The sequence below is a fragment of the Octodon degus genome, unplaced genomic scaffold (genome assembly GCF_000260255.1).
Source record: "Octodon degus isolate 3935 unplaced genomic scaffold, OctDeg1.0 scaffold00379, whole genome shotgun sequence".
In the NCBI taxonomy this organism is placed as follows: Eukaryota; Metazoa; Chordata; class Mammalia; order Rodentia; family Octodontidae; genus Octodon; species Octodon degus.
The window spans coordinates 320620-332387 of NW_004524955.1; the positions used below are offsets into that span (position 1 = coordinate 320620).

An 11768-nucleotide genomic window follows, 5' to 3' on the forward strand; every position below is an offset into this window, starting at 1 on the left:
AGCAGTAAATGGCATGTCATGACAAGCCGCCCATATTCAGACTACCAGAATGACAGGCACTCCAAATATGAAACTACTGTTACAAATTACCATCTGCAGTGCAGTAGCTTAGTTCACATAATGTACTTTTTTATGTAAAGCATTTTCTGCCAGGAATGGTGGTGCACACCTGCAATTCCAGCAAGTTAGGTAGAGGCAAGAGTGTCATTGGAAGTGTGACACCAGACTGGGCTACAAAATGAGCTTAGGGCCAGAATGAACTGCATAATGATACTCTGTCTCAAAAAGACAAAAAAAAAGTTTTCTACTTTTATTCCTATGCCGTAGTAGCTTTGATTAGGTTTTGTTTTAATATAACCACTGTGATATCTTTGCATATTTGCTCCAAAATGAAATAAAAATGACTCTTCAAATTCATCATGCTCATATGGAACCTGATTTACATTAAATACAAAAACTTAGCTATATAATTTATTTCTACTTTTGAATTATAAAAAAGGTAATCCTTGTAGAAATACAGATTCCTAAGTTCATATAAATGGTACACTAACTGAGTAATTAGTCATGTAAGGAATATTTGCCTGAAAGACTGTGGAGATGCATAATTTAATGGAAATAAAACAATAATACCACACTATGTAAGGACAACATAGGCACCAATAAAGCATTAAAAACAGAAACTAACAACAAAATATGTACTGTTCTAGTTGAATCTTGAAACAAATACAAGGAATAAATGCAGGAGTGAGAAAAAATCATAGTACATAATGAATTAAAACTGCTTTGAGGAAACAACCTGGAACAGTCCCAACAAGATTTGTTGACTTCGGATGAAATTATTATTCTCATAACTGAATGTCGCCCCATGGCTGGCAATCAGAATCATCTTTGTGGCTCAGACAGGAGTTGGAATTCTGGGAAATATTTTGCTCACATCTTCATTCCCCACCCTGAACGAAAGCTAAAACACCTGGATTTGATTCTCAAAAACTTGATTTTGGCCAACTGGTTGGTTCTTCTCTCCAGAGGAATTCCTCACACAATAGTAGTGTTGGGGCTGCAATATTCTATGGGGGATGTTGTATGCAAATTCATCATCTACCTTCACAGGGCAGCCAGGGGTGTGACTCTTGGTACTACCTGTATCTTGAGTGGCTTCCAGGCCATCACAATCAGCCCTAGCCATCACCAATGGGTGAAACTCAAGGCCAAAGACCCCAAGTACATGGCGTGTTCCATTATCTTCTGCTGGGTTCTTCACATGCTGGTAAATAGTGCTTTTCCTAAGTACATTACATGTACAAAGGCAAGCAACAACCATACCCAATACAGACTCCTGGGGTGCTGCTCCAGTATAATTGGTGAGAAAACAGAATCCTTATTGCACTCTGTGGTGCTGGCTTCCGTTGATGTGCTGTCTTTGGCGTTCATGGTGTGGGCCAGCATCTTCGTGATGCTCATCTTGCTCAGACACAAGCAGAATGTCCTACACGTCCGCAGCAAGAACCTCTCTTCCAGATTCTCTGCTGAGACCAGAGCTTCCCAGACCATCTTCATTCTGCTAATCACATTTTTCTCTCTATACTCCCTATCTTCATTCTTCATCTTTTATTTGTCTCACGTTGACCGACCCAGTCCATGGCTGGTGAACATCAGTGCACTCTTAGCTACCAGCTTCTCCTGTTTAAGCCCATTTGTGCTCATCAGCAGGGACCCACATTTCTACAGGCTGTTTTGCCTGCTGCCCAAAAGTGAACAACTTCTGTAAAGTGATCATGGAATATAAATGTCATTACCTTGGTTATTTTCTTGTGGCTGAGGCAACATCTCACTGTACAAAATTAAAAATAGTAATGGTATGTTTAGCTTCCTGTTTTTACATGGCTTGGTTCGCAGTTGGCTGGCTGCTAAGCAGGGTGACACGGCAAAGGTGCGCTGCATATGAGGAACTGCCCATGGGAAAACTGGGCAAGCAAAGGCATGAAGGAGCATGCAAAATACGACAGGCATCAAGAAGAGTCCCTCTTTCTGTCTTTTACCTGACTACCCACCCTTAGAGCAAGGAGCATTCACACACATGGTGTGGCAGCTTTTATCCTAACATCACATCATGAATGAACCCCAGTGTTACATCCTTGAACCCCGAAGGACACACCCTACATGAAGGCACCTCTGAAAATCCTGACAAGCCCCTTGAGGCTTTCCTAAGTATATACAGATATAAACCATAATAGCCAGAATGTATGTTCTTGAGGATGATCTGTTTCCAAAGGTTGCTTGCTTCTAAGATTATCATTTTCTCTCTATATATTAAATTAGTAACTATTGGTCCAGGAAGACTATAGAAATATTCAGGAAAACGAAATATCAGTTCAGTAAACTCATATCTATCTTGGCAAAGAGCCGCACATAAAAGAAGGCCTACTTTTTCCAACTTTACATCTAAGAAGGAGCAGAGGCATCTTGGAGTTTTCCACTAGGCTGTGTACTCATGTTCTCCTATCTATCCCTGCTTTATAACTCTCCTATTTTGTGTGTCCCCTTTTAACATTTATTTGACATATAAAGGTTTTAAACTCTACCCATAAGTTCCACTAATTCATTAATGTGGTGCATTAACCACTGATAAACTTGTAATGCCAAGGTGAACTGAGTTGGAATGGTTCTGGTCATGAAAGGTTTGCCTGAGTATTCTTGCTGACAGGATGAAAGGAGAACTGGAGGGGAAGATAGTATGCTGCTCATTTTCCTGGAGAAGTTCATCCCACCGGTTTTCCTGATGTGAACCGAGGTATTCTCTTCGTAGGAGAAGTTTATGTCTTCACCCAACTGAGGGTGGATGCATCTCTCCTTGGCAGAGCTCTCGTTTTTACCTTTTTGTTTCCTGACTCCAGTGAAGATCTCTCAGCCTAGTGGTACAGATTTTTCATTCCTCAGGCACAAAACTTGGACCTTGCACATTTGGGATGTCCTAGTGTATGTCTTAATAGCACACTTGCACAAGGTATTGTGGTGTGTTCTAAGACTTTAGCAGGACTCATGGAGGATTCAAGGATTTACGAGTCTTCCCTAGATTCTTGCATTTTCTTCATTATCCCCTGCTTGGCTTGAAAGATAATAAATGCAGGCTATTCAGAGAAGTTATTTATTATAAATGCAAGAAAATAATTGTAAGATGATTGGAATACCCCAGGAACCCTAACATCACACCATTTGTCTCATTCATTTGATTTCAATGTCACACATTTGGAAGAGTGTGGGCCTGATCAGCCAGAAACAACTAAGAGGTTATTAACCCAATACTTGGTGCTCAGACCAGGGATTTATAATCCTTACATTAAAAACTTTTAATTCCAAATGAGTAAGTCTATGTAGAGTGGACTATGTGAGAGATGAAGAAGGCCATCACAAGATAAAAACTTCACAATGAGTGGCTGAAGAAACGAGGAAAAGAAGGAATCATTCCACAAGGAGTAGAGCTAAGACTTTCCACTGTGCCAAGATCCTTTATCCGAGATTAAATGGATGAAAACTTTTCAGCTGAGGAGAAATGGCACATACAGCTGCTCCAAGGTTTACTTAATAAGGAACTCATGTGATAAGAAGTAACCAAATATAATACATGGTTTCCTCAGATAGGCAGTACAGGTAGTAACAATTGGGAAAGAGTTAGAATAAAATCTTCATTTTTATAGCGGTTTCTTTTTATTGAATCTGATAATGGCACAGAGTTCTGGCACTGCCGAACCAAGCCTGAGAATCTAAGGAAGGAGATGGTACAATGGACTGCCTCATCCACCCTTCATACAATATATTAGAACTTGATTCATGTGCATTTTTTAAATTTCACAATCTTTTAAAAAATTATACCAAGAGCTGGAATTTAAATCTGCTCCTGGTCTTCAGCTTTCCAGTACAGTGCCCCATTAAATAAAACTTCACATTCATCTCACTTCACCTCTCAATGACATGACCCCTGACAAAATTTTGAAGTAAAATGTATAATTTTCAAGAAATATAGGAAGATCCAAGAGATTCCTTGCTTCTGGTCCCCAAATGAAGTCTTCAGCTTAACAATAATCTCTTACTACTCCCTTAATCATCCAAATGCCCTGGGCTGGTTCAGCCTTTCACTCTATACACCAACAGGCAGGAACATTGACCACGTCAAATGTCAACATCACTGCACACCAGGGGCCAGCAGAGGGTCTGGAGACACTGCATACCATCTTCCTTGGACTTTCATTCCTGCCCCGACATGTGCGCAAGACTCAGATCCTATTGAAACATGCCCAGCACCAGGACAGGCTTACTTACCCACGTGCTTTACTCTTGCCAGTAGCAAGTCTGCAACTCCTGCATTTGGCAAAGGGATTTATTACAGAGAAGCACAGACTCTGCATCAAGAGTTCACTACCACTATAAAATATTTCGACTGAACCAAAGATACTAGACTAAGGAAAAACTGCTAGGCTGTCTTTATTAGGTGGAAAAAATTCAGTAATCCTGGGGAACTGCCTCAAGTCCCTCGTAAAGACTACTATACAGTACTGGACAGAGTACAATCTGCAGTCACTAAAAGCAAGCATGCTACATCTGTACCTTTAGCCTTTCTAAATGAACACTATGAAGACGCACCAAAAGCCTGGCAACAGAGCTATCGGGGACAATCACTGCATCTACAGAATGGACAATACCTTAAAAATCTGGGCTCATGTATGTAAAGGAGTCTCATCAAAGATCATGTAAGAACTATGAAACTGAAATGGGTGGTAGGTGAGGTTCAGCTTTGTGGCTTTGAATCTGTAGCACCTGTCAGTGAATCCCTTAGCCCAGTGATGGCAAACCCTTTAGAGCTTTCAATGATAACAAACAGCCTGCTGAGGCACACAGGCCATAGGCTGGCCAGCACTGTCTTAGCCTGAGCAGAAATAATACTCTTTCCAGAGCAGTTTCCTACACAATTTAGATCTGATTAAAGGAGGCTGTAGCAGCACCTGAAGTACAGCCTTCAGCATCCTTTGCACCTACATGAAAGGCTATTTGGTTTCACTCTAGGGATTGGCAAATTCACAAGAAATCACCATTTGAAAGCATATTTCTGCTGACTTAGCCAAGCAGTATGCTGTCAAAGATCTTATTCTAAGTCAAAGTAAAAAAAGGTCTTGATGTGGAACACAGAAAAAGCACTATACAGAAGAGAAAAAAAACTACTAAAGGAAACTAGATTATTTCCCAGCCCACCCTCTTTCCCACTTGATGGACCCAAGTTTGGTAAATTTAATTTGCAGTTACATCAGATAAATAAAAATTGAAATTATAAATCACAGATCTATTCAGATGATCTGAACACATCAGGGTTTTTTTGAAAGCAGTGTGTTCTAAAGGTCTAATACAGCCACAGCTTACTACAGAGTACTCTTTGCAGAAGGGCACAGGACAGGTTCATTAAGGTCACTTAAATCTTCACCTTTTACAGGAGATCAGAACCCAGATGGCTGACTTTCTGAAGGATTTCTGGTAGAAATGCAGTAGAGCTGGTTTCAAGGTTCACATGAATACTTTAATAGCTGTAACCTTCTTATCCAGAAGTTGTGATCCACATGAAGTCAACAACCCTTACAAAAGCTAAGTATCTGAACATAAAAAGATGCTCCAAATGACCACTGGGGGCACGTTTTGGTTTTTTGTATTTGCAGAGCAATGATGAAAAAAGTGTTTAATCTAGTTCACACATTTATATTACAATGAAAAGTCCTCTAAGTCCTATTCACATAAAGAGCAGTTGTGATATTTTTAACTCCCATATTGCAGCAGGCCAGCCACATGCATGGTCTGCATCCACTGCTGTGGGTCCAACAGGGACCATTCGTGGTGATCAGCTGTGGTCTAGTTTACATCACACCATAGTGATATGTGTGCACCCATGTTTATAGCAGCACAAGCTGTGATAGCCAAATCTTGGAAACACCCAAAATGCCCGTCACTTGAGGAATGGATGAAAAAGATGTGGTATTTTTATACAATGGAGTATTACTCAGCTATAAAGAAAAACAAACTAGAAGCCTTCATAAGTAAGTGGATGCAACCAGAGGCTCTACTTATAAGTGAAATAAATCAGACCCACTTGTGTAAACATCATATTCTCTCCCTAGTGTAAAAACCTGAAAGAATAAATGAACCCTGAAAGTTATAATAGACATAGTAAAACTGAAAGAAATTGAGCGTAAGGATTAAACAATGAAGATGAGAGAAAGAAGAACAATAGGAAAAAATGGAGGGGGAACATGTGAGTATATATACAGGATGGCTGAGACGATTGTACCTATAATTTACACCAGTTTTTTTGAAACTAGTAAATAAGTTCAGAATTTTCTTTTGACTAACTCTATATGCTGATATCTGCATTCTGAATAACTACATCGAGGACAGCAACATGTAATACAAAATCCATAGTTGAAGCCTTTCATCCTGGTCTTCTAAATGAGTAACATTTCTAATGTCTCATCAATTATTATACTCTCTTTGAAATTAATCTTTAAAAGACAATGAAAACTAAGATTTCTTGAAATCAAGTGTAAATATTCAATTATTTGTCCAATCTTGCATAATTACATCTGTTAATCTGAGCAACAGATTTGATGATAAAACTAGATAATATAACTATCATTGTTAATTAGCTATTCCTGTTTTGAAAATGGGTAACATGTGTATTGTTGTGTTACTGTGTTTCTTTTTTTATTTGTTTTCGCTTCTGTTTTTACTCTTCAAAATAAAATAAAATTGAATTTAAAAAAAATCATTAACTGCTTCTCTCAGAAAAATCAGTAGAAATTAGTAATACAGTCGTCTTAGGAATTTAAAGGCTCAGTGGATCCTGTAAGAGTTTGCTCGGAGGGACACAGGAAGCAGGGCTTGCTGGCATTTCACTCTTCGGCCTGTCCATCAAGGCCTGAACCAAGGTATAGACATCAATCCTGCTGCATTCGCTGTGTGAGATCCGTGAGGTGCCTAGTCCAACCTGTTATGCCAACCAGGGCTGAGCTGTGCCAACCCAAGGAAGTGCCCCCACAGTTTGGCAAAGGCAAGGCAGGCCTCAATGGCAGTACTGAGATCAGCCTTTCATGGAGGTCTTGGAATTACAATCTTTGCCAAATACTACTGTCATCAACACTTTGTGCAAGATACTAAAAGTCTTGTTGAAGGGACAGACAATGGCTGTGCTGCTTTTCCAGTTGCACCAGAGAAATTTTGGGTAAAGTGTCACCTTCCCCCATAGTTCCAACAAGTACCCTTCGTTTTACTCTTTCCTCTACGCTATGAATGATAGCTGTTGCTGAAGTAGTCCCTTGTACATCTGAGCAGCCAGTGTCTGCTCAAACCTAAATAATCTGAGACTCCATAGTTTTCTTTTATGGGCTTGTAACACCTCTTTACACCATTTATTTTCACTTCCAAAGACAAATTGTTGAACCATTAACTTAAAGGATGAATCTATTTTATGAAGGGTGAAAATCTGAGCCTGTGACATAGCAAAATTTCCCTGGACTAAGAAGGTAGAAGTAGACGCTTGTGGAACAATTTATCAGGCATTGTGAAATGGAATTCACAGTGAAGCATACCTCTAATGGGGGCAGGCGTTTCTCTCTCTCTCTCTCTCTCTCTCTCTCTCTCTCTCTCTCTCTCACACACACACACACACACACACACACACACTGCTCTTTCTTTATTTAATGGGGAAAATCCTGTTAGAGTTTAAGTTCGATCAGAAGGATCGTTGTACAACTATCCTTTCTCTGCTCAGGACTTAATTTTAAAATAGTGCTGAAACCAACTCCCCATGGTTGTCTCAGTAAGTGTATAGCCATTAAGACACTCCCTAATCCTAGTCCACAAAAGGAAAGTAATTACAGTAATCAATAATACAATAAGAACTTCTATATACATCGGTGGTTCTTAGAACCTATTTGCTCTATGTTTTACAGCTGATGATATCAATATGAATACATTTCAGTGATCAGTATTGATGCTATCAATGTCCTCCTCCTGTCATGTGCACAATGAGAACCATCCTGTCACCTGCTATTCCTTTACACCCTGGTTCCATGTGTAGGCACCAATGTATCATGTCCAGCAAAGCTCTGGAAGTTCCCATAGGAAGGAGAGTAGTAAGATGGAAAATAAAGATATGGGTCAGAATACAGAAAGCTGAGGTCAGGTCTGTCTGGAAAGGAGGAAAAGAACTGCTCAACCACAACAACATATTGATTTATACATTCATAAATTGATCTCCCGTGACACCGCTGTGGCTAGCCAACTTTTGCATGGCAGCTTTGGGGTATCTTGCATTTGGGGAACTGGAAAAGCTTGTTCACATGGTCTCATCAGTGGCTCTTTTCTCCCAGGACTGCCCTTGCTCCAGCCCTTCATTTGTGATCAATCTCTAGCTTCAAGCAATCTCCACAGCTTCTCTCCCCTAAATGCTAAGTATGCCCAGATTGTTCACAAAAACTGTTGAAAGATAACAGAGAATTCAGGAATACAAAGGGTATATAATGCAAAGGCTCATTCTAATAAGTTGGGAACCAGCCACCTGTCTTTCCTCTTTTTCTGTCAAGATGATTGCAGCTCACCACATGAACATACAAGGTCCTTGGTTAAGCTGACGTTCTCAGTGTACGATGCCTGAACTTTCCCCCTTTAAAGCATGTTTCACACACAACTTCACTGTAGAGTGTAGTGATAGCCACTCGCTACAACCTCAATCACCAGCAGGAACAGAAAATTTTCACTTGTCCTTGAGTCTTCTCCTCACCCATGTGAAAGGCCAATTAAAAAACTTTTCCTTCCCTTTTCTAAAACCCCATGTTTGTCTCTTCATCCAGTCATGGCCACTGAAACTATCAGGAAATGTGAAGTGTCTTAAATTTCACACTATTGCAAAAGCAAGATTTTTGCCTACGATCTTCAAGCATCCTTTGAAAAACCGTAAGACTCATGGATTTGACAAAAACTTGTTCCATTACTAGCTTACATCTCTGAGTAAGAATTTGAAAATATCAAATGTTTTTCTAGTCCCTTCCTTTCCCCAACCCCTAACGGGTAAGGCAAGAGGCTCAAAATCATGCTTCACTCAAAGATTTGTGTCACGGATGACCAAGCTACAATGAGGAAGCTGCCGTCTTTCCAAATGTACTGCAAGCAAACCTGACCTTTTTGCTTCTGAGAAAACAATTATTCTGATGATACACCCAGAAAATTACTCTATTTCCAGAGAAAGACAGACAGCCTGACAGACAGACAACTTTCCATCATCATTCCCTATTTTCTCGTTCACTACTATGGCTGAAATATTTTGGGTTAAGTGTGGACTAGAATTGATGTTTCAAAAAAAAAAACCCTGAAATATCCACAAATATTCTTAATTTTATGTAGCAAATAATTGAAAATATAGAGAAATAAGGTATTCTTAAGATTTAGAATAGAAAACAGCCTCACCATTCTAGCACTGTAGCATTCCTAAAGGCCAGAGACAGAGGACAAAAATGAGAAAGAGACTACTGTATCCTCCCTGCCTGGGGCAGGAAGGAAGGGAAGAGTGGATGAAATAAAAGTCTAAATACTTGTAGAATAAAATAGTTTACCTGTATGGTAAAAAAAAAAAATACTAAATTCTAACTATGGAGCAAAAAAAATAGTCTATTGTGTACACTGTAATATACTGCTTATCTGTTGTTTCTTCTCTTACATTTAAATTTTTACTTTACATTATTTTACCCTCCAAATAAAATAAATCTTACAAAATAAGGAGAAAATATAATGAGTACTGTGCCTTAAACACCCAAGTTAAACAATTTACTTCTGATAATATACATTATTGCTTGTAAAATCCCACCATTGTTCCGTACTACATGAAAGGAAAAATTCAAAAGAAATTCCTGATCAAAATATTAAATCTAAAAGGTGAGATCGTTTTTCAATAAACAGAATATTTTGGTCTTGTTTATGCATTTGGTGCAGGGTTGCGTTAAGTAGCTCGGGCTCATAGTGAGCCTCCTGTTTTCAGCCTCCCCAGCCCTGGGATTACAGGCTGGCGCCACCATGCATGGTCTCAGTGGCTGGCTCAGCACGCCAGGGGAAGGGGGTCGGCCCAGCATGTGGTGCCGGGAGTCAATCCCTGCACTTGCTTAAGCAGGCACTTAGTCCGCTGAGCTATCTCACCAGCCCCAACATTTTGGTCTTAACGTAGGAAAATTTCTTTACAAGGAAAGATCATTTGCATCCATGTGAAAATAGAGTGTTGACATTAAGAACTTGTCATCTACCAACAGAACAATACATACATAATCAGAACATATCATTCCATTATTAATTGATACTAATATTTATTTTACACTTTTGATCAGAAGCCACTTATTTTCATCACAATCTTTGGAATGCAATGGTCTCATAATTCTGTTTATGATGATTCAGGGAAGGACTTGAGTAACAACCAAGAATTTTTCAAAATCATATAAGGCATGTTTCTCATGGCATTAAGGAAGTTATATCCTTCTCATAATATTACAGGACTTTTTATGTCTTACACAGACAAGGAATAAACTGCATATTTTTGGATAGTGTTTCATGAGCAAAAACGGGCTGAGAGTTGGGTAAATCCCACTGACTATAATGGCCATTTTCCGTAGGAACCACAGAGGATTATGATAGAAAATAAAAATAGATTGAAAAATGGAGGATAGGGTATAAAAATAGACAAAGGTGCTGGCCAGAATAATGATGGTTTTTGTGGCCCTGGTCTCAGGTGAGGATCTATGTGAGATGTTGGACTTATGAATATGCTGCATTCTTTGCTTGTGCTTGTACAGGATGGAAACCAAGGAGCTGCTTGTCCACAGCATGAGCCCAACGCACAAAGCATCAGGCAATGACAGCAGTGCTGAATGCATGATGGTCTTAGAGTTATCATAGCGAATAGCAGAGCAGTATTCAAACTCTTTCTTCTATGTGATATTTTTATAGCTCCATTTGTCAGTCATGTACCTAAGAACAACTATATTCAACAGCAAGTGAAGAGTCCAACAGAGGGTATTGAAAATGCCTATATACTTGGGGGCTGTTAGCTTGAGATGTGCCCACATGGAGTTCCTAGGGCTGATCATGATCACCTGGAAAATACTCAAGAAGCAGGTACTACCGATAGACACACCCCTGTCTACTCTGTGAAGATAGAAAACGAGTTTACATCCAAGGTCACTGAGGAAACCTTTCAAGCCAAATGCTGCCATTGTTTCAGGAACTCCTCTAAACAGAATGGTCAAAATATTGGACAAAACCAGGTGCTTGATAATTTGATCTGTGGCTCTTAATCTGCATTTAGTGACAGAAAGGAAGATATAGTGGTAAAGTAGTGATAAATTGCCCAGTATTCCAATGGTAGTGTGAGATACAGAGATCAGTGCCATTGCCAAATCTTTGGAGGCCATTCAGGAAACATCCAACCTGTGGGATGTGTCTTCAGAGCCAGAAAATCCTGAATTGAAATATGGAGCATGAGATTCCTTTCTACTGGTAGACACCGCAGAGGAAGCATCATCATCAGTCTCTCTTCTGACTGCCGTCATGTCTAAGTCAGAGTCTCCCAGGGAGCCCAAACAGCTACAGAAGCTCTTCATCGGAGGGCTGAGCTTCAAAACAACTGCTGAGAGTCTGAGGAGCCATTTTGAGCAATGCGGATCACTCACAGACTGCTTGGTAATGAGAGACCC

At 39.7% G+C, this 11768-nt stretch overlaps 1 protein-coding gene and 1 pseudogene across 1 annotated transcript; one reads left to right on the top strand and one right to left on the bottom strand.

The window, feature by feature from the left end:
* Positions 1–865: 865 nt before the first annotated feature.
* On the top strand, positions 866–1768 carry LOC101577985 (vomeronasal type-1 receptor 4-like). Its single transcript, XM_004648272.1, has one exon. The coding sequence runs from the start codon at positions 866–868 to the stop codon at positions 1766–1768; it is 903 nt and encodes a 300-aa protein (XP_004648329.1).
* Positions 1769–10544: 8776 nt separating this feature from the next.
* Positions 10545–11486, bottom strand: LOC101578380 (annotated as a pseudogene).
* Positions 11487–11768: the final 282 nt, after the last annotated feature.